Raw genomic sequence first — 21840 nt, forward strand, 5'->3', positions numbered from 1 at the left:
CTTATTCTTCTGCTTCTTCTTCTTCTGCTTCTTTTTCTTCTGGCAATTTCATGGAAAGCATTTCAATTTTAGCAAAAGAAGATTGATTTTACAAAAGAAAACTAAAAAACAATGGTCAGAAATCATGCGATTTACATTTCTGTACCTTGCATCGCAGAGTTTGCAAACACCCACCACACTTAATGTCAGTCGCGTTTAAAAAAACACCCACGGGATTGTAGTTGTGCAACAGGCTTCATGCTGCAGTAGTCAGACATAACGGCAGGGGATTAAATCAGGCTAGAAAAAGAAGTTTGGGTGTGAGGAGTGGCGAAAGCTGTGACACTGTGTGCATTGGAGCCGGGGGGCGGGGGGGGGGGGGTCTGGCTGGGGTTTTGGGGAGGGGGGGGGGGGGGGTCAGTCAGTGGGGAGGCAGGGTTGAGAGTCCTCCTGTCCTTGTGTGTGAGAGTGGGGGTAATGATTACCCCCGTGAGGATTTACACTTTGTCAGCACTCTAACTTTTTGTAATTAAAAGAGTCGGGGCAGAGTGGAACGGGGGGGAGACCCGCTGTGCCCCCCCCCCCCCCGTAACTACCGTCCCGCAGTTCAGGAGCTCCCATCTGGGGCGGGGCGGGGCGGGGCGGGGGGGGGGGGGCTGCAGACAAAACGCCTCCTGCCCGCGGCGTGAGGAAGGAAACATGTTAATAGCCGCACCTACCGATGCTTCTCAACCTCTCTCATTCACACAGCCATGCATCAGTAAGAATATGATGTCATCCCCCACCCTCCCCCCCCCCCCATTTATGATTCTACGCTGAAGTTCAATGTATACTGTTTAGTAGGCTTAAGCCAATTGAAAGCCATTCTTAAGTGAATAAAACCATTTTGGTTATTCCCATTAAATTCAAAAAGTCAACTTCTAAAATTTCTAAATTTCTTAATGAATCTCTTCTTATATCTGATAACATCTTCATTTGTAATTAAATTAGATGAAAAAATGTGCATCTGAACAAATTCTGCATATTCTATTATTATATCATCATTATTACTAGTTAAAAGTGAATTGTCTGTTCCATTAGCCTGATTGGTTTTGGGCTACAGGAACATTTACGTACCCTCATAAAGTAAGATGTTAAGTGGGAAATATTAAAGTCTCGTTATTGGGGAGTGATTGGGTATAATCTGGTAAAGTGTACGTGAAGTCTCAATCACCCCCAAGGCGTCTGTAACCTTCCCTAAAACTGGGACGGGGCGGGGGAGGGGAACAGAGGTGTATTGATGGGCTGTTGGGTGAAATAGAATGCTAGACCACAATTCCCCCTCAAAACATTTAACGAAGTTTGAATGAAGAATCTTCATTGAATTTTGATACAACTCTGATGTAGAATGAACTGGGTAAAGTATCATTTTGTGCTCTGTAATGCGTCATTCTCTACCTCTGCAATAACTGAAGTTTCTCTTAAGTTGCCTATTAAATCTCTTGCACATCTTTTCATTTATTCTTCCAAACTCAGTTTGAGAAGTTCAGCGATCAGCCTAAATGAACTGAAAGTGTGTTTTATTATTGTTATTTGATACGACATGTACACTTATTATAATAAAAAATTAAGAGAAATTTAGTTTAAACTATTACAATATTTCAGTGTATGAAGAATTAGTGCTTCGTTCCTACCCAGTGTTTCTGTCTATAACAAGACAGTAGTTTGTCCCTGACTTTTCCATCATGCCACTTATTAACCCACTAAAGTGTAAGACCACAAAAAATGTGATTAGAATGTCCTTAACTGAACATTCTAATGCTGACGTAACAGCCACTTCTGGAAATTGAAAGCGATGGAGTTCTAGAACATTGAATTTTGAAGAAGTTACCTCTACAACCTATAACTGTGGGGGGGGGGGGGGGGGGGGGGGGGGGGGGGGGGGGGGGGGGGGGGGGGGGGGGACATTTGTGTAATTTAAGGTGTGATAACAACCCACTGTTGCGAGAGCACAGCTGTTGATTTCTGCGCTTTTTTGATCAGATGGGGAGAGTTGAGCGGGATTGTGGAACAGAAGGGTCTACTCAGTGGGATTTAGAGGGTGGGAGGAGCAGCGACGCTATTGGTCCGGCTCACTCCGGGAATCCTCACTACTGATCTTCCACTACTGACGGAATTCCATTGTTTTCCTCTGTGGAGTCACTCGGATGGAGGGAGCAGAAGGGATGACAAAATTACACAGAAGAAAGAAAATGGTGCCATGATGCCCCCTTATATACAATTACAGTGTTGCTACAATATTTATAATTGGGTTAATTGTTTATAGATGTATCTGAGGAAGTCAGGGGTATTATGTCTTGCTGATTCCACTGAATGTATTGTTGTGTTTTAATTGTGTGTGTCTTTCTGTTGTCATGTTTTTAATGTTTTGAAATTTCATGCATTGTTTTCTATGGCAATAAATGATTGAAATTGAAATTGACATGAGCTGCTCAGGGGGACAGAGGGATGGAATGCAAGGATTTTAGAATTAACTTCAGGATAAAAAGTTAGTGTCTTGTCAAAAATCATGAACTTAAAATTGTCCAGTGTAATAAAATTAATTTGGCTGAACTCACTGTAGTCACTTAATCACAATCACACCAATGTACAGCAAACATGCCTCCCTAACAATTATTGATAAGTTATTGTCAAAACAAGTAGTAAAGTAAAAGCAAAAGTCCATACATCGGACCATCTGAGCCAGTGTTTGGTGAGTGATGAGTGGACAGGGCAGCAGGGGTTTCCCATGTTAAGGAATGAATGGTAAAGGGCTTGTTTTGGCAACTATCAACAAAACACCCCGGCAAGTATCACAAAATGGCCACTAATCCTTTTTGTGCAAAGCAGCTGTGTTTTACTTTAAAAAAATCCCTCGTTAAAAGAAAAAAAAACACAGTCTGGCCTAATGTAAGGAGTTAATCCCGGAAAGTCTGCGGAGGTGGGAGGAGGTGGGGGTGGGGGCTGGAGAGGGAATAAAGGGCGTCTTGTTTTGGGCAGAGGGGTAATTAAAGTGATTGGGGGTGAGCGCGCTCAAGTGTGGTGTGGCTCTGTATTCGGCAGGTTGGCGGGTTGGCGGGTTGGCGGGTTTGGCGGCTTCAGCGGGACCACGCGTCGCGCCCACCGCTCGCACCCCCCCGGTACATGAAGGGGCCCGTCCCGGCCGGCCGGCCGCCACCCCGCCCCCCCCCCCCCTCAGGTGGGCACTCTTAATGAGCCCAAAGTCGCTGTCCCTCAGCAGGCTTTCCCCCCGACTGGCAGAGACGGGGGGGGGGGGCGGAGCTTCATCCTAACTGGCAGTGATGGAGGCGGAGTCACACGCCGGGCATGCGGGGTCAGGGACTGGCAGCAAGAGGATGGGGGTAGGATGGAGGGGGGGGGGTTGGAACTAGAACTGAGAACGCAGCGGGCTTATTCAGTGAGCTACTTTGGTTAGGACTCTCAGTTCTGCACAGACCTGAAACTACAAAGAACATATTCTCTGAGCGTCTCTCAGGCTCTTAAGACTGCACATCTGTGCTCAAACAGAGCCTCACAAGAGCAAGCAGGCGACGCACTGAATAAAGCGACACTCAACACAAACAGCAGGCAACCGCTGTCCGTTTATTTAAACTGCTGTATGTGTCCTGAAATATATCTAGTTCACTCACCAGTAAAAGTTCCTGAACACTTTTGTAACTCTTATCTTGTGCTCTTGTACTTTACAATTATAAACAGCATTGTTGGTTTTTTTTAATTCACCAAACAAACAATTTATTAGCTTTGTGTATGCATCAGTTTTACCTGACATACATTTGCAATTTTACAAGAACAAATCCATATTGGAGCAAATACAGAGGATGCTCATTTATTTATTGGGGGGATGGGTGTGGTTGGCAGATCTCAAATGTTGCTTGTCACCCACCTGAGGAGTGTGTATCACAGAATTCATTTGCAAAAAAAAAAAAAAAACACACATCTGGGCGCGAGGGCTGGGACTCCAGCACCTCATATTCCCTCTCACTCACATTTCACCCGGTGATGGAATTCTGAGACGCACGACCGTTCCAGCGCACACGCAGGCAAATGTGAACGTGTCCTTTCCCCAGGGCTTGTTTATTCAGTTACCATGCCAGAAAAAAAAAAACGTTTTAAAAGTACACAAGATTAAAAGCATTCACATGTGGAGAGTGCAGACAAATGCAAACTAAAATCTGTGGGCCCTGTGTGTGTGTTTAGCTGATGATGATGCTGAATGATCCCATCCTGCAGAGAGGAGGCAGAAAATAAAAATTGGAGCATGCAACAAACGAAAAAAAAAAACTGCAAAACGTAATGAAAAACAAAGGAACGGTACAAATGGGAGAGGTCTGCAGCATAAACAGAGAATGGAAAGAGTTTCTCTGTAGAAATACAAAAGTAAACATTTAGAAAAAAGTAAGAAAAATAAGATTAAATACAATTAAACGATTACATTTATTCTACAATCTTATTTAAAGATTAAATAAGACTAAATATTATCTAGAGTAATGTTGTACAAATTGGATTGTACAATACATTTGTCAATAAAATTGAATAATGAATTAATTGTATACTTTCGTTGGCAGCAGAAGACTACAGCTTTCCAGAATGCCTTAATTTTAAAAAAATTCATATTTGCTTATATTCAATCCAAAATGTTACAGTATAGCCATTCAGAACACAGTGTGTTCCATCATTTCAGTCTCCATTGGCATATTTATATTAAATAAAACGCGAGTCTAAAAAATTAAATTAAATCATTTGCAAAAAGGATTACAAAGCTGTGTGCAGTCTCAACATGACGTTCACTTTTCCCACAGTGGTGTATCTCCTGACTTCGTGACTTCAACTATATTGTGTGATTTTTGTGTGATAAGAAGACAGGCACGTGGCCCGTGTTACCCTGTGAGACTGGGCTTGTATCCGCAGTCAGACGTTCACTCCTTGGACTCCTCGCTTCCTCTCTTCCTGTCTTTTTCATTTTGCTTTTTGAAGCCCTGCGCTCTTTCCCCTGGCTCTGTCAAAAAAAAAAAAACATTTTTTTAAATGCACCCGAAGCGCCCTCTCAAAATGTGACCTCATTTAATGATTACACCACCGCGCCGACCTTTCCTGCGCGCTAGCTCATCCCCAGAGAGCAGAGAAGAATGCCATTGTCTAACGTCCCAGGCCTGGTAATTAGCGGCATTAGTCACAGATCCTGCCCCCCTCCCCCCCCCCCCCCCCCCCCCCCCCTTCCCCTTGCCCTCCCCCCCGTCCTAACAACTCCAGAGACACTGATGGGGCTGGAGCCGGCCTGTTGCTACCCCAGTGAGGTCACACAGCACCACGCAGGTTCGGTGTTCGGCTGACCGTCCGTCCACAGCTCTGCTGGTCTTGGACTGGATCTGTGGCCTTCTTCTCCACCGCTTTTCAGTGCCTCTGAGGCGTGACGGAGCTGAAACCGGAGCTGTTGAAAACTCTCGGAGCGCTGAACGCACTGACGACGTCATTCATTTCTGAAGATGTTTTAAATATCTTAACTATTATAATGCTGTAACGACAGTCCTTTTCTTACCATTTGTCAGCCATCTGATAACTACAGTTGCGTCCAACTGAAGAATAAAATTTAATTAATCCATTTAATTATTTATCCCAGTTCCATGCTCTCAAATTCGGCCTCAGTTGTGGAGAGGGGGGGTGGGGGGGGTAGGGACCCAGTCTGAGATTATTTATTAACCGCTGTCCCTTGTTTTCAGTCTCTCAGAGGGCGTTCGTCCTGAGCTAGAATCGTTAGTTTATACCGGTGATTCTTCAACGTCCTGACACCGATCTGACAGAGAGCCAATCAACGGCAAACGGCCGCTTGTCTGCGCATTTGTTCGTATTGTCTGCGCGTCCGAGCGCTGACCAAGAGCGGGCCACGCCCGTGGGCTTTGCACTTCATTTTACTCATCTTTTATCAGAGTAAATAGTCTTTTTTTGGGGGGGGGGGGGTGACAATATCAACCGTTAGAGTTCCCCCGTGGTGCTGGTCAGATCATACAATGTGCTGCTACTACAATAGGCTCTTTGTTGCAAGAGTGTGAGGTTTACCTCTCTCATCCTCCAAATAAATACTCAGATCCTATACATTTTGTTGTGGGGGAAATTGTATTGTTTACAAACCCACAAACCAACAAAAGTATGCAGACATTAAATTATTCACAGAGGAGAAAAAGAATCTATATAAAGGGCAATTTGCATTGATTTTTGATTCTCCACAAAAGGAGTGGTTTTTGTTGAAGCGAACTGGATGGAAATGCATAGTCCCCTAACTGACCAAATGGACCCAAAATGATCAATGGCACCATTACTACGGCTATCAGGAAATATATATTCCGATTGTCCCCGTTTATACAATATTAGTTTTGACGATTTTCCACTTTGTCAGTATCCATAGCGTACACTTCGGTTTTCCCTGGAATGTGCTAATTTTAGCAAAAGGGTTGGGAGCGCCCATCCCAAATTTGAATAATTCCACATTTGAAGTGCACAATGTGAAAGCGGGCCCTTGAATGGACTTCTTTTTATCAACTTGAAAGATTGAAATACATTCATCAGCGCGTAAAAGCATTGACAAATGCCCATTTTTCTGGTTTGTTTTCAGACTTTTTACCAGTTAACTCAACAGCATTAGCCACAGATGTGATTTTACCACAACAACAAAAAAAGATCCTGTTCTCCTTTAACTTCGGTGTTTGGTTTAGGCAGAATGGATTCGACACAACTTTAGACACAGCAGTAATACGTTTAGACCTTCAGGCAGGTTATGTATCATTACTCCAAACCACTTCCCTTCAACAGCCTGAAGGGGAAAGGAAATCTCTAGCTTTCAACAGTATAGAACGCTCTACATTTTCACAGCTGATCTCTCTAGTTTTTTATATTTATTTCCACAAATGCAAGTTAAAATCAGTTTTCTTTAAATATTTTCTTAATAAGCTAGCACATGCATTGTGAATATAAACATTTAATTCAAGGCTCCATTCAATTTAATCACAATGTGCAGCAGATTTTTAAAATAAATTTCCCAGCTCTGGCTTTTGTTCATTTCAGATGCACTGTAAGTCATAAGATTTCATAGGCAATAGTACAAATATGTAATTCAAATTCTTATGTTCACATATTGAATTTAAAATCTTTTTTTTGCGCTGTATAGGCATAATGGCATCACACTTTGTTTTTGTTAGTTTTTTTTACATTGCATTACATTCACTGGTGATAACCCCAAGGTGGCTGATTCTGTCATTTATTGTGTTGGGAAAGAAAATTTTTTCTTAAACAAATGTGACATTTTACCCAATTGCCATTCCAAATGCAAAAAGTGTATTTGCACTATTTTGACACATTATGAGAAAATTCCTGAGACTGACTCCTCAGCGTGGATGATTAATGAAAATATTAACTGTCTCAAACAATCAGAATCTGAATCAAATCATTTTATAAGGTAATTCCAGCCTGTTATTCAAACCTTATAAGTCATCTGACTTCAGAAGCCTAAAAACAATTTTAAAAGATACTTTCTGTAGCAGCTACTTGGTATATCAAATGCTGTAGTCCTCAGGAGACATGGTCAAACTGTCGTGCTCAGACGCCATCCTCCGATATAATTTGATTTATATTTTCCCCCCTATCTTTTCTTTCCGTTTAATCTATTTTAGGAGTTCTTTTGACCCTCCGTCCCTCGATTTTAGGGGTTTAGGAAATGTGAAGGGGGGGGGGGGGTTGGGGGAGCGAGGGATGAGGGGTGTTGCGTACAGCGAAGCCTTGTGTAGCGGTAGCTGAGAGAGACGTATCTGTCGTGCCGAATTTCCGTGCGAAGGCAGGAAATGAAAGGAGAGCGCTGCCACGGGGTCAGTGACTCGAGCCGTAAATAGGGTGGATTCAGCAAATGTGGGACATCAGCAGAAGTGGGACACTTAAGCTTTACATTACTCTATGTACAAATCAACAGCCAATCAAAAAAAGCATTCTTGAATTGTTGCTACAATAGTTACTGTCATTCAACAATTGTTTTTTTTTTTTTGGACTGACGTCTTTAAACACCACTGGTGCAAGTAAAAAAGTTTTCGATAGTCTCCTACTGAATATACCAAAAAGTGTCCTACATTTGCTGAATCCACCCTACGCGGGATGTACGAGCGCGACGTCAGCCGACAGCTTCTCAGATCCCTCCACTTACAGTATAAATCCATATTTATCCTCCATTTACCGTTTAACAAATTCATCCGAAATGAACCCCAGTCCACCAGTTCATTCTGTTTTACTTGAAGGTCTAAAGTAAAAAAATAAAATAAAATAAAATAAAAAAATAGAAAAGATGGTAAAGCATGCATTCATATTAGATATTTGCAATATTTGACAGTTGTTGTTTTTTTTTTCAACAATAAATACCAGACATAGTATAGCTTGATGGTAACTTGGTAACTATATGTGAAATTGCTAATAATGCTTAGTAAGCTGTCTGCTTGATGCACAATTTAACTCCTTAATATCTATATAGGTCATTGCAAAACTGAAGGATGACATGATATTAGCAATGCATACTTATTCTGAATTTCCACAGTATGCCAAAATGACAAAATGAGACAAATATTTTATTTCAATATTTCAAATATGACAGATGTACTTGCAGTTAATACATTAAATATAACAATACATAAATAAATTACATTCAACAGCATAACTCTCAAGACAAAAAAAACTAATGTATAAACTAATAAATATATATACGAATATACACACACACAAACATATACACACACAGAGAACTGTATGCATATGCAATTTCGTATAATTAATATCCATTTAAGCACTTGTTAAAAACGTGAACATAATGGGCATAGTGTTTAAATCTATACATCCAAATATTTACTGACAAAAGCATGGATGCTTATTTCATTAAAGAAAAAGTTTGAAAACAGGCTGTCTTATAGGCCGCATGTCTAAAAGTAAAGCATGATTGCATTAGTTTTGTATATAACGCTGATTTTTCTAAAGCTTTCCCCAAAGAGTCAAATTAAAGGTTCCAGTAATTTGCACAATTCAATTTAGTTTCTCAGTGGGTTTTTTTCTCCCTTATTCTTGACACCAGTCAAGATGTCCGAATGTGTGAGTGCACATCTTTAAAGCCTTCTCCTTTGGCATTGCAGTGAAGTGACCCCTCCCAAATATCCTATATCACTCGGGCTAAGAAGGTTTATAAAAGAGTCCATTGGAATCTGCTTTCAAAAGATATTTTTAGGGAGGTGGCGGTGGGGGGGGGGTGGGGGGGTGGACTTGTTGAAAGTGCGGAAGAAAGAGGAGAAAGGACGTATTTGGACATGTCAGGAGGCTTTAAAGGGGGAAAACAAACTGCCGCGGGCGATGTGAGCTGAATTAATCTGATTAGCCTAACCTCATCAGCAGCACACTTAAAAAAAAAAATTTTTAGAGAGAGAAGAAAGCCAAGAATCGGGCAAAAGAGGGTGAGAAAATGGGGTCTTTCTGCACACAGAAGAATGAGGAGTCAGTGAATAAAACTCATTGTAATGGACATGCTGGTCCACAGATGGCAAAATGACAACAAACTCTTGAAAAGCGAGGCAAATATAATTGATCCAAGTCCTTACCCCCCCCCCCCCCCCCCCTTTTTTTTTTTTTGCAGGTATAAGAACAAGAAAAGAAGTAATGAGATTAAGAAAGAATAAAGTGAAAGTCCGCGAAATACTTCACCCACTTGCTCTGGTTGTTGTGTGGTGGAAGTTCAGCTTTGAAGTCTTTTAATATTCAATGGACTCCCCCCAAACACAACAGAGAGGAAATATCTCCATATTTTAATAAATTGATTTGGATTTGGACCTTGTATAAATCACCCCCCAGAGTTTATAATTAATCAAAGATGAAAAGATGAAAGGATCAAATAAGGAAGTCAAACACTTTTTTTTTTAAAAAGCCAATGCGTAAATGTGTTTTAAAAAATTTAATATGTCCAGTTTTTTGTTTGGTTTTTAAGAAATCCCTGGCAACTATGTGTTTGATATGATAGTCTCATGCCAAGAGCAACTCCCCTCAGATCTTTTGCCAAGATTTTCCCGTACGGAATTAAAGTTGCCAGTCCATTTATGCATGTGGCCTGTTCATGAGAATTTGCTCGGTAAAGTGCAAAGGCCAGTAAAACATCTCATAGGTTTTCAGTACATTACATTACAGGCATTTAGCAGACGCTCTTATCCAGAGTGACTTACACAACATTTTTTACATTGTATCCATTTATACGGCAGGATTTATACTGGAGCGATGCAGGTTAAGTACCTTGTGCACAACAAGAGTATCCTACCCGAGAATGGAACTTGCAATTTATAGGTTACAAGACCGGTTCTTTACCCATTACATTACACTGCTGCCAAGCACAGCTAGGAGTTCTGCCCCTAAGAGTATTACATCATCATAAGTATATGTGCTCAGATTAGTTGTTCTTATATAGGGTAGAACAATCAGGATGTGTCTTTTTTTACCAAAATACATTGCTGGGACTGCCTCATGCCAGCAGTTTCATAAGGACACACATTCGGTAGATTTTTTAAGCTAGTGTTCTTGGCTCGGGTGGGAAACAGGATCTTCATTCGTGAAGTTTCTCATGCAGCATTTGACAAACTCGCTGTTGGTTGGAGTCCATTTCTTCCGCTTGGAAGATCAATAATTTTGTACAAATTTGTTTCATGCTGGACCAGTCAATATACAAAATATACTACTGACCTCAGAGACCCTAGTTAACAGAGGTAGAGTTCTACATTTTGGAGATACGCGATTCCAAGGATCAGTTTAAAAACATTAAGTCTGCACAGGAAGAACTGCAGCATCAAAACAATGCAACTAGTGTATGCTGTAGGTGTCAGGACATTTAATTTACCTCTCAAAAGCAAGGTTCAATATTGTTCATTTTCTGTTTGTAGGTGGGTAAGTAAGTTAGAAAAAGGATGTTTATGATATCACATGGTCTCAACAGGTCAACATACTTTCCGCTTTCGCACCCTAACTACGAATTAAGCAATTTGTCAATACAATCATTTGTCAATACAATCCATACAGTGGAAGAGTACAGCTAGCATCTTGGTCACATGACTGCAGGGCTGCTGGGCTTGGCTAAACCTACAGCTGCTTGCAAAGATAATCATCTCTTTAATTTACACCTATTGCTCAATCTGAGGGCCACTCACTGCACCGAGTCAAAAAGCAGCGATTTGCGTTCAAACAAAAAAAGCAACGTTTCACCAGGGGCTTCCGAGATGATGACGGAGGGTTCTGAGGGAAGCGTGCCTCTTCGCCGTTTTTGTGTTCCCGGCCGTCGTCGTCCGCGTCGGGGATTCATCACGGCAAACAGAATTAGGAGCAGAGAGAGCCCCGGAGCGTGTGAGGGGATTGGGCTCGGCACGGCCAAGATAATGCAGATATAATTGACTCTATTTTCTGCATTCTACCCACGGATTTACGGGGTGCGCGGGGGTGGTGGTGGGGGGGGGGATGGAATGAGGCTCATTATCCGACAACAAATTAACAAGAAGTCGCGAGTGGAAGGGCGTTTGCTGAGCGGGCTTTGGGCCCGGGGAAGAAAGGCCCGGAGAAAGCCGGACTGCGGATCATTCTGGAAACGCAGCCGCCGCCTCCCCGATGGCTTTTCATCTCAGCCACCTCTCATCTCTTGACCCCCCCCCCCCCCCCAGTCAGAAAACAAGTGCTCCATCCACTTGTGTGAGGCTTAAACTCTACCCCCCCCCCCCCTTCCCCTTTCTATAGCGATGGCATCTGTCCACTGCACTCCAGACTTTAGAGAACCTTTGCCTAGTTTTGTCAATATTTTTAAAAAATGAATAAATCAATGGCCACTGCTGACCAAAAGAAAATAAGCCTTTTATAATTAAAAACCAGGACAGGAGATGATTTAAAGTCAACTGCATTTCTCTTCCACCTCATTGTTCATTTTAAAAGCAGACGGAGGCCAAAAACGAGCGTCACCTCAGTTCTTTATCTCCATTCTGCTGCCATGATGCTACACACTGAATTTTTTGAAAGTTGATCTATTTTTAACTGATAATATATCAGTCATTGATTACTTATGTGCCTGGTTTTTGGGAAACAGTGGTTGCCCACCAAGGAGTCATGCTGTGAATGCTGTTCTGTTCAGCCCAGCTCAATTATCAACTACATTGACCAATGTTTAATTAAAATTCCACTCAAAAATAAATCAAGTGTTCTATTCTGTTTTGAACAGATTTTGCCATCACTTCATCATTGGCTATTTCTGGAACAAACTTATAATTGTTTTTAAAAATTGTCACTAACAATTTTGTTCTGTTCAATTAAACCCTTAAATTAGAAAGACAAATGTTCAACTTTATTTACTGAGTAGCCTATTTGGCTGATGTGTCGTGGACAATTAAACATCAAACTACTCTTAATAAATTTAACTTAAGTCAGACATTGATCCCAGGTCTGTTCAAGTGAGAGATGTTTATAAAGAAATTAATTGAACAACTTTACTCTCCATATGTATTGACACAATTCCAACAGCACATACTCATAGTGATTTAAAGCAGATCAAAAGAAAACTTATTCGGTCAAGAGCAAAATTCAACCAAATCAGGACTTTGTAAGAAATAAAAAAAACAGTGTCAGAGTCTCAAAAGGACACTTTTTGAATATATATTTATATCTTCACATTTATATGGCAAAAAGCCATATGAAAAAAGCCATAGAAATGAGCACAGCTCATCTTATGGCGATAAGAGTAGCTACAATAGTCGGCAGCAAGGCTGAGGTTTGCCATTATGACCTCCATCATCAGACCTTTACTTTTTAGATTTACATTTCTGGATTTACTTTCATATTTTGGAGTATTGAAAATATTCTGGACTGCACAACAGCAACTTTATCTGCCAATTTATGCTGTGACCCGTGGAACCTAAATTATTTGTTTTATATTCTAGTCTATGATAATTTACAAATAGGCAGAAAAAAAATATTTGTAGTCCTAAACAAATACCTGAATTGTTTACCAACAAGAGGAGACTGACAGTTCCATTGATTCAATTTTTTTTGGATACACGCACATACAGATAATGCATATACTGTAGATAACCACACAATTGAACAATGAAGGTATTGGAAATATCACATTTTTAACATGTACACCTTAAATATACACACACGAAACACATCCGAAAGAATTATATGTGAAATAAAATTATTGTATATAGTCTAATGATAACGTGCTTGCGCATAGGATACCCCAGAACATCCAGAGAGCTTAATGTCATCTTATCTCTATTACGCACACTTAGGCTTATGTTAGATTTTACAGTTGTCGGTAGCCGTTGGCTTTATCCCTCAGATCTGTTGACACTCGACGGAAATACCGATGCTATGTTTTCATTGGCGTGCGGCACGTTGCAAAGATGAACACAGAATATACTGCGTCACCTCGTGGCCAAAATTATAAGAAAGGTTGAGTTGTTCCAAGACAGCGAAATTTAACTGGGGTGAGGCCATTTTATTTGAAATCGCCACTTGATGGCGCTCGTTCACTAAAAAAATCAATGCCTTGTAAAATTAGTCAGCGTCCTTATTTTGTTGTTTGTGGGCTACAACAGTCCGCAGAATTAACGAAAAAATAAAAAAGTTACCTGAGAGGTAATCACAAGTTAGTTTGTCAGATGATATGGTGAAGTGATGCCAAAATATACATTTCACGAAGTTAGACTATTCTAACTCTAAAGGAACCGTATTACCGTAATAGTTGGGTCAATAATTAAATTGCTATTACCCACTGATATTCAAAAATGCACATAGCTCTCACTGAATTGCCAAATTTCATAACATTGTTACAATCGTATTACAGGCTACGTTAAGTCAAAAGCATGCGGTTATTTTTATTTATTTGTTTTGGGGGAGGGGGGGGTTACTAAGTTTATAGGCCTACTTTTTAATAGCACGGTTTTAATTTATATCACTCTGAAATGTTATTGCCTAATATAGCCCGCCTGAATAACCTCAAGCATTAGGCTAAAAACAAATACGTCTGTCATTGCTGCTTTGATCCTTTTTATTAGCTATTATGTTTAGTTGTTTGCTCCAGGACATGCTACCTAACCGGCTCCGCTGAAATGAATCCCGCTAACACAGAGACTACGGTGTTCTCAGAACGAGATCAGCCAGGCTCGCAGACCGGGAGGTGTGGTTTTCCCAGCCTCGGAGCGCGAGGAGGAAAGGGGGTGGATTCTTCATGAAAGAAGCGGTCGCCGTCGCTCTGCCTGCAGTCGGCGAACACAGCTTTGGCACGTGCTCCGAGGAGGAGGGAGTGCACCGAGCAAGCGCACACAGGCGGCTGGCACGCGGACAGATGTCGCCTGGCTACCCACCCTTCCTTGGCTCCCGCTCTAGTTGGAATGATTGACAAGAAGACATTCACCCAGCCAATCACAGGGGAAGGAGACAAATTAACATAAAGCAGCCTGCTGCCTCTGGTTTCTTTGCGTGCTGCTGCGAACCGCCTCGCGTGCCGAAACAGCTGTGCGCAGATTAGAACGTGCTGGTTGAAACGATTGAAGTTAGAAGTTAAGATTGCAAAACGAATATACCGTATGCAAATAAGCATCTGTAAGTAAATATATTTCCATTTACATCGTCCTTTTGATGGCTATTTATTTAATGATAATTAGTTGAGTTTATGTAACTTTTATTGGAGAATGTAATTGTATAAAATCAAAATGGAAAATGTAATAATAATAATCATCATAATAATAAGAATAATATAACTGCAACTATAATTATGTTCTGAATAATAATAATAATAACAATAATAATCATCATCATCATCATCATTTATGCACTAATCAAAATGTACTAGTATGTCCTGAGGACAGTTATGTACTGAAGCTAAGCTTAAAGTGTAAATTCTTTCTTGAAATATGGAAAGGAATTGGAAGCAAACAGCCAACGCATTCCCCCAATTCCCCTTATCACTTCACAGCCAGCCCGACTGCGCTCGCCGCTTTGTTGTTTGTCCCTCCAGGGCTGATTGAGCAGCGCGTGACTGACAGCCCGCGGGGGTGTTGTCCAATCAGCAGTCTGCCCCGCGCCCAATGGGTGAGTCCGCACGCCTATTGGCTGCAGCGAGTGTGGGAAAGAATGCAGAGAAGGTTTCACACGAACTCGCAGCTCGCGAGCCAGCTATAAATACCACTGGCGTGTGGCTGCATGAGTCCAGGCTTGCTAGACGTGGTGTTGCGTTACGCATACTCGTGCACACATGACAGATCACAGCGCGTAGGGATATAGCTGATCAAGTCGACCTTTATCTTTTCCTGTCATCATTGGGTCGTAGCCTAACACTTCACTCTTTCTCGATGTTCTGAAAGAACATAGGGATTATCCGACTTTGCGAAGCGGTTTCCCACGAAATCCCAAGAAAGGATATTACTTCTTTTTTTTAACCAATATTTTGAAAATTTAAGGAAATAATATAGTGACGATGCCAGCAGACACCATGGAGAAACCTACGGCATCCCCAATAGCAGGTGCCCCTGCTTGTGGAACTCACACTCCAGACAAACCAAAAAACGCCAGTGAGCACAGAAAGGTAACTATCATTTATTTCTCAGGTTTTCAGTACGAGTCTGTGAACCTTGCATATTTGAGTATACAATCATTCGTCGCTGTTACTTTGCAGTGTGTAACCAGGCTATTTTGTGTCGTTATTATTTGCAGTCTTCCAAACCCATCATGGAAAAACGTCGGCGAGCGAGGATAAACGAAAGTCTTGGTCAACTCAAAACGCTTATCCTAGATGCACTTAAGAAAGACGTAAGTCACTTTTAACTGAAGAAAATAACACGTGCTCATTTAATAAATTTTAAAACGGTATTTTTTGGAGAAGGGTTGATAATATATTGCGATATATTTATGTGATTTGGGGTTCTTGTCTCTACAGAGTTCCAGACACTCGAAATTGGAGAAAGCTGATATTTTGGAGATGACAGTGAAACACTTGCGGAATTTGCAGCGTATACAGATGACTGGTGAGTATCTTCCATTATTAGAATACAGCTTTTGTCGCTTTATGATCCTTTTATCGCTCGCCCTGAGCGGCAGGGTAGTTTCACCTTTTAAAGGTTTCACGTCCAGTTGTTTAAAAGCATTAATATCTGTTTAAATTAACCATTTAAAAAATGTAATATGCTACTATGTATAAGATCTCTTGGGGACTTTCTGTGTTTTAAATATGTCTGTGTTTTAAAATGTATTTTCTTCCTTTATTCCAACAGCGCTGACAGCCGACACAGCGGTGCTCAGTAAATACCGGGCAGGATACAACGAGTGCATGAACGAGGTGACCCGCTTCTTGACCAGTTGTGAAGGGGTGAACACAGAGGTCAGGTCCCGCCTTCTTACGCACCTGTCAGGCTGCTTGGGCCAGACGATCGCCATGAACTACCCACAGCCATGCCCGGCGCAACAGGCTCAGCTCGCGCAGCCCCTTCACGTGCAGCTACCTCCGACGTTGCCCATCAACGGCGTCCCTATGCCTGGCAAACTGAGTCCCGCCGAGGCGGTGTCGCCGAAGGTCTACGGGGGGTTCCAGCTTGTGCCGGCCACAGACGGACAGTTCGCCTTCCTCATCCCCAACCCGGCCTTCGCTTCTGCTACCACCCCCGTTATACCCCTCTACGCGAACGCGAGTGTGCCGGTAACCGTCAACGCCAGCCCGGTCCATGCCAACTCGGCGCCTGCAATGACCTCGCCAGTCCAGGGCATGACTTCGTTTGCCGGCGTTTCCCGGACCGTCAGCCCAATGAGCGTAAACGTTGGTTCGGAGAGCAGCGAGTCGGTCTGGCGACCTTGGTAAACTAACCAGAGGGAAGTTTACAGACTTGACAAAACACTTAACTTTTTCATTAAAATGGAAAAATAACTGAAACGTTCCGTTTTAAGGAACAGCGTTTCTCCTCTGGTGGAATAGACCTATGTTAAAAGTTTTTGTTTTAATTTATTGGCTAATTCCAAAATTTGGGATCTTAGTGATGAATATGGTATTCATTCTTTTTGGAAAATAAAAAAATGTTTATACTGAAGTTCTTTTTTTCTGAAAAGATTTAGTTCCTTTTTACAAACATGTCAATGATTGTTCCATGCCAAAGCTGTTTTACATTGTTAGTTTTACATACTGTCTCCCAAGTGGGGAGTTTTGGAATTAATAAATCAAAGATATAAAATACAAGGCTGTTTCTTTTTTACATTTCATCTCGTAATGGCGAACTATCTTTTTGTGTTTATGTGATTTTTTTGTACAGCGGAAATTATTTGTGCATATTTGGAAAAAAAAAAATTTTCGTTTGATTTACGTGACTGATCAAAGCTGGTCTATGTATGTCGCATTGCGTAGTGTAGGCCTACTTTTAAAGTTGTGTTTAGGGAAATTCAAAATGGGTTAAGTGTTGGCAATTTGGCATTCCTTAGTATTTTCTTTTCAGTATGTAAATTAAACGAATGCCAAAGGGCAAAGGAACATTTTAAGTGTTTTAGCTAATTTAATACAACAAAAAAAAAACTTAATAATAAACGCTTTGTGGTTCCGTCTATAACAGGGCAAAAACGCAATTATAAATCATGGGATTACAATTCTAAACTTCTTAAACCTCTTATAAGAGTTACACCTTTACTTAGTGTAGTTATGTGTGGTATTTTATGACATTCACTTACGACTGAAGTAAATAGAAAGAACGTGAAGCCTTGCTTGCACGTATTAGCAGAGTCGGTTATGCAGAAAGCAAATAAATAGTCAAGCTTGCGAAAAATAGAGCAGCATTTTTTTATTTATTATCTCTTCTTGGCGGGAAATTCAGATGTCCTTTCACAAAATAATAATGGACTGTAGTGACAAAGGCGGGAGAATATTTTTTTTTTCTTTTGCAAAAAGGTAATTAAAATATTGAAAGGGGGTCCCATCCTGTATGCAGCGGGATCTTTTAAGAAGTCTTAAGCCCCATTCATGGGCCTGGGAAATTCGCTTTGGGGTTAATGTCACTAACAGATTGCCTCGCTGAAAAGAGAATAAAGAGAGAATATGGAAGGATCTTCGCTTCCTTTTGTGCCTCAATTGCTCAGTTCCACCAGGGATACCTGAATGCGCGGGAGGGTGCCTCTCCTATGTGAATGGGGCGCATTTTCGCGCGTTTTAGCAGCTGTTTTTTTTCTGCTTTCGCTCTCGAGTTCTTAAATTGATTAAAGAAAATAGTTTAGCAGCCCAGAAAATAAAAGGAGATGAGTTATCGGGGGCATCTGGCCTACAGTACTGGTTTAGATGTCTCGTCAACACATACACACATTCATTCTTCAGGTATAGTCACCCCATTCGTCTATCCCACTTTCGCCCTTTCCCTCTGGAACGGATTCAAGGTTATCTTTCCCATGCAGACTAGGGGTACGGACCTCGGGAGTCGTGTTTCTGTTGGGTGTTGGCGTATAGCGCTTGCCGTGTGCCTGACACCTGAGCTCAGCAGGCCCGTCTCGACGTATTTCACAGGCAGCGCTTTTAACTGTAAACTGACGAACTTGAAAAGTTTTTTAGAAAAGCGTGGTTCCACATTCAGGTACCACATAGCCTACCTTAATCGGGGGCCGGAGAATGTTAGGAAGCGTTCTGTCATGGAAGCGTGTGAAATAGCCCATAGCTTATCCTTATAGCCATTCGCTGTTATGTCAGTTTGTTTAGCCTATTTTTGAAATTGGGATTTCATGGGGAAAAACAGCCGTGTCTGTATATGTACCCAATAGAATAGGCGTAGGCGTATTTCTACATTTACTTAAGCATTTCCTGCTATCAGATATTATTGACGTTAGATCTCACAGAGGAGTTCAAATAAGTAAAGTCAAGAAATTGTCTTCTTTTTTATTTCCACGACCCAAAACGCGTTATTCTTTATGTTTATTGTCTCATCTGAACTGAACTCAGTATCTTTCACTCAGTATCTTTAACAGAGTCGCAAAAACTGCGAGCCAACAATGTATAAAAGTCTGTATTTGCAGCACGCATGCGCAACTGGAACGCTAGTTGGCAGTGTGTGGGCTTCGCGGCCGCTCCTCGTGCCTGCGTGTCTGAGTTAATAGTTCAGCGATGCCTGTGTGGTGCTGAGGTCGTGAGAACCGAGCGAACTAGACTGCTCGCGGCCGGGCAGGGAGCCAATCATTAAATCCCCGCTGGCAGTCCGGGTCGTGCTTTTGGCCGCGCCACTGCTCGCTGGAGGTGAGGAGGCGCACGCGCGCGACCGCCGGGATGGGATGTGAGCCCGGAGTCTGCAATGATTGCGCGAGCCTTCGCCTGGACTTAGCTGCGTCCGCACCCACCCGCAGCCGTATTATTGCACGGGCCGTACTCCCCGCATTCCTCGCAATTGTATATCGTCTATAATGCAGACAATGCTGCTACTGGCGCCTTTTTAATGGGGCAGTCGAGAAGAGGAAGGACGCGGTTGTGAATCCGGTTTCACTTTAAAATTATTGTTATAAATCTCAACAATTTAACATTTTAAGATGATTTTGTTTTATTGTCATCGCACCCATTTAAATACACATCAGTTAAAAAAGTATGAATCCAGTACCCCCACCCCGCAAAAAATACAAAAAACAACCATTACAACTAATAATTTTCTTTCATTATACAATTAAATTATACAAACACCAAGCCAGTGTCATTCTTCGCAAATCGTGATTGTGAATTTTGAGATGGCTACATATCTGCCGTAATTCTCGAATAGCGAGTAATGTAGGCTAGACTATGATTGCAACGCGAAGGCCATAGCAAAGCCACACGTTTTACAACTCTTCGTTGTCTACCCAAAACGATACTTTAGTTTAATGATACATGATTGACAAATAAATAGCCTACACACAGGCTACATAATTTTTAGAACGCGTTTTTATTTTCATTTGTGACATCGACAGATCTTCATGTATTTTGCGTGGAAAACGTTTTGCTTCTTGCCTCATTGTTTAACTTATTGTCGTAGGCCTATTGTTTATATTTTTTGATCATTCAATCTAAAATACAGTAGTATCTGAAAGTGACCACATTACCAGATTCTCACTATCGGTCCTTGGGGAATTGTCATTGTCCACAAATTCAACTCACCCTGGCCATTTAAACAAGTTTGGAGATGACAGAGAAGCGGTAATGGGACCCATGCAATATTTGTTTCAACCACGAGGAGGTATATTGCATCCTATATTCCTACTGTTTGTAGTTATGCTATAGCCGCACGTGAAGCGGATATTTAAAAATGTTACTATGGCACCGGCGCATGGATTTTCAATAGTTACATTCATGCAGAGATTATTCATTTTTTAAAACCCATTGTGCTATATGAAAAGTGCAGTCTGCAAGCTTAAACCTCTTCCCAAACGTTGATTCCGTCCCTGTTTGTGCGTCGTGTATTATGGACTGCTAGGTGAAGGGGTATTGTTTCTAGCTATATTAATTATTCACAGCTAGGACCCGAGGATCTTTTTTCCACCTCAAACGTCCTTTACTAAAACGCCGTCGATTTCGCCATTTCATACCCTCCCGCTTCACTCCGCAAACTGCTATGAATGTGGAGAGGGATACGAGTTTGACAATCAACTTAGCCGAGCGGGCGCTGCTCTGAGCAAACATTAAAGCGTTGTCTCATTAAGATTGTCCTAGCGTTGATCTAGAACAATCTTAGCCTTTTTATTATATATAAGGAAAGGGTATGGAAAAGTGTGGAAATGCATCCAGAGGACCCCCCCATCATGGCTTATATTTTGAAATATTTTCCAAAAATCCGTATGTATTCGTTGTATATCATGTCTGGCCAGGGACCCCCTACAGTACCGTCAAGGACCCCCCAGGGGTTTCGCGGACCCCCCTGTTGAAAACCCAGGATCTAGGCACTTCATTCCTATGGGTGGGAGTAGGGCGGAGGGAACGGGTGAAGGCACGAGGGGGAAGGGGGTATGGGGCGTGCAGTCATGTCGGGGCGCGCCAGCCCTCGTCATATATCACGACCCTGGCTGCCGCGCGGGGCACAGATCCTTGTCACTTGTCTGCAGGACATAATTCTCCTGCTTCACCAGGTTTCACTTTTCAGAAGGGTCTCCGGTTTCAGGACACGGGGCGCGTTCGGATTAAGGCGCGCGAATGGCACAGATTCTATGAGAGTGAAGACCCCCCCCCCCCCCCCCCCCCCCCCCCCCTTTTTTTCAGGTCAAAGGTTTTTCTCTGAAAGTATTTGTACACCCAACTCCCGTCTACCCGGTGAACACTTTTGAGGTGAAATGTCACCGAAAAGTTAGTTAAATGCCGCCAAGGCATTCAGGTGAAACCCCGGCTACATTTGGTTGTGAAAAGTGAAAGTTTTCTAGCCGACTCTGACGGAGCCAGGCTATATCCCGGTAAAAACCAGAGAATGTGTCACCAGATAATTCCCCGCGCTGCATTGGGTGATAATTCGAACAGAGGCAGATCCAAAATAGATTTAAACTGCGGTGTTCATAATTCAGGGAAACTATTTATTTATTCATTTATTCGTCATTCTACGTGTTCCGTATTTTTCAACAAGATAAAAAAAAAAAACATTCATTAACATTCTATTGTTAGGCACACCTTGCCCCACTTCAGCACGACAAAAAGAGCTAATTACGTTGGTTTTTTTCCAATGTGTCCCTCCACACATTGTCATTCATACATTCAACAAGTCTTAAGCAGAGTGGAGACCAACCTTACTATGCATGTTTTTAACTGGCCAAGAGCCCTTTTATTTTCCTTCA

The 21840-nt window shown here is 41.9% G+C and overlaps 1 protein-coding gene across 2 annotated transcripts; it reads left to right on the plus strand.

Annotated features, from left to right (window-relative positions):
• The first annotated feature begins 14321 nt into the window (after positions 1–14321).
• On the plus strand, positions 14322–17272 carry her9 (hairy-related 9). Of its 2 annotated transcripts, none has more exons than XM_035380934.1 (6): positions 14322–14652; positions 15026–15141; positions 15510–15634; positions 15763–15858; positions 15986–16073; positions 16320–17272. In XM_035380934.1, exons 2-6 carry the CDS (start codon positions 15138–15140, stop codon positions 16898–16900), a joined length of 894 nt encoding a protein of 297 aa, XP_035236825.1. In that variant the 5' UTR covers positions 14322–14652; positions 15026–15137; the 3' UTR covers positions 16901–17272. The 2 variants fall into 2 exon arrangements, with proteins under 2 accessions (XP_035236825.1, XP_035236824.1); XM_035380933.1 differs by having other exon boundaries at positions 15068–15141.
• Positions 17273–21840: the final 4568 nt, after the last annotated feature.

This window comes from Anguilla anguilla, chromosome 11 (genome assembly GCF_013347855.1).
Source record: "Anguilla anguilla isolate fAngAng1 chromosome 11, fAngAng1.pri, whole genome shotgun sequence".
NCBI classification, from domain to species: Eukaryota; Metazoa; Chordata; class Actinopteri; order Anguilliformes; family Anguillidae; genus Anguilla; species Anguilla anguilla.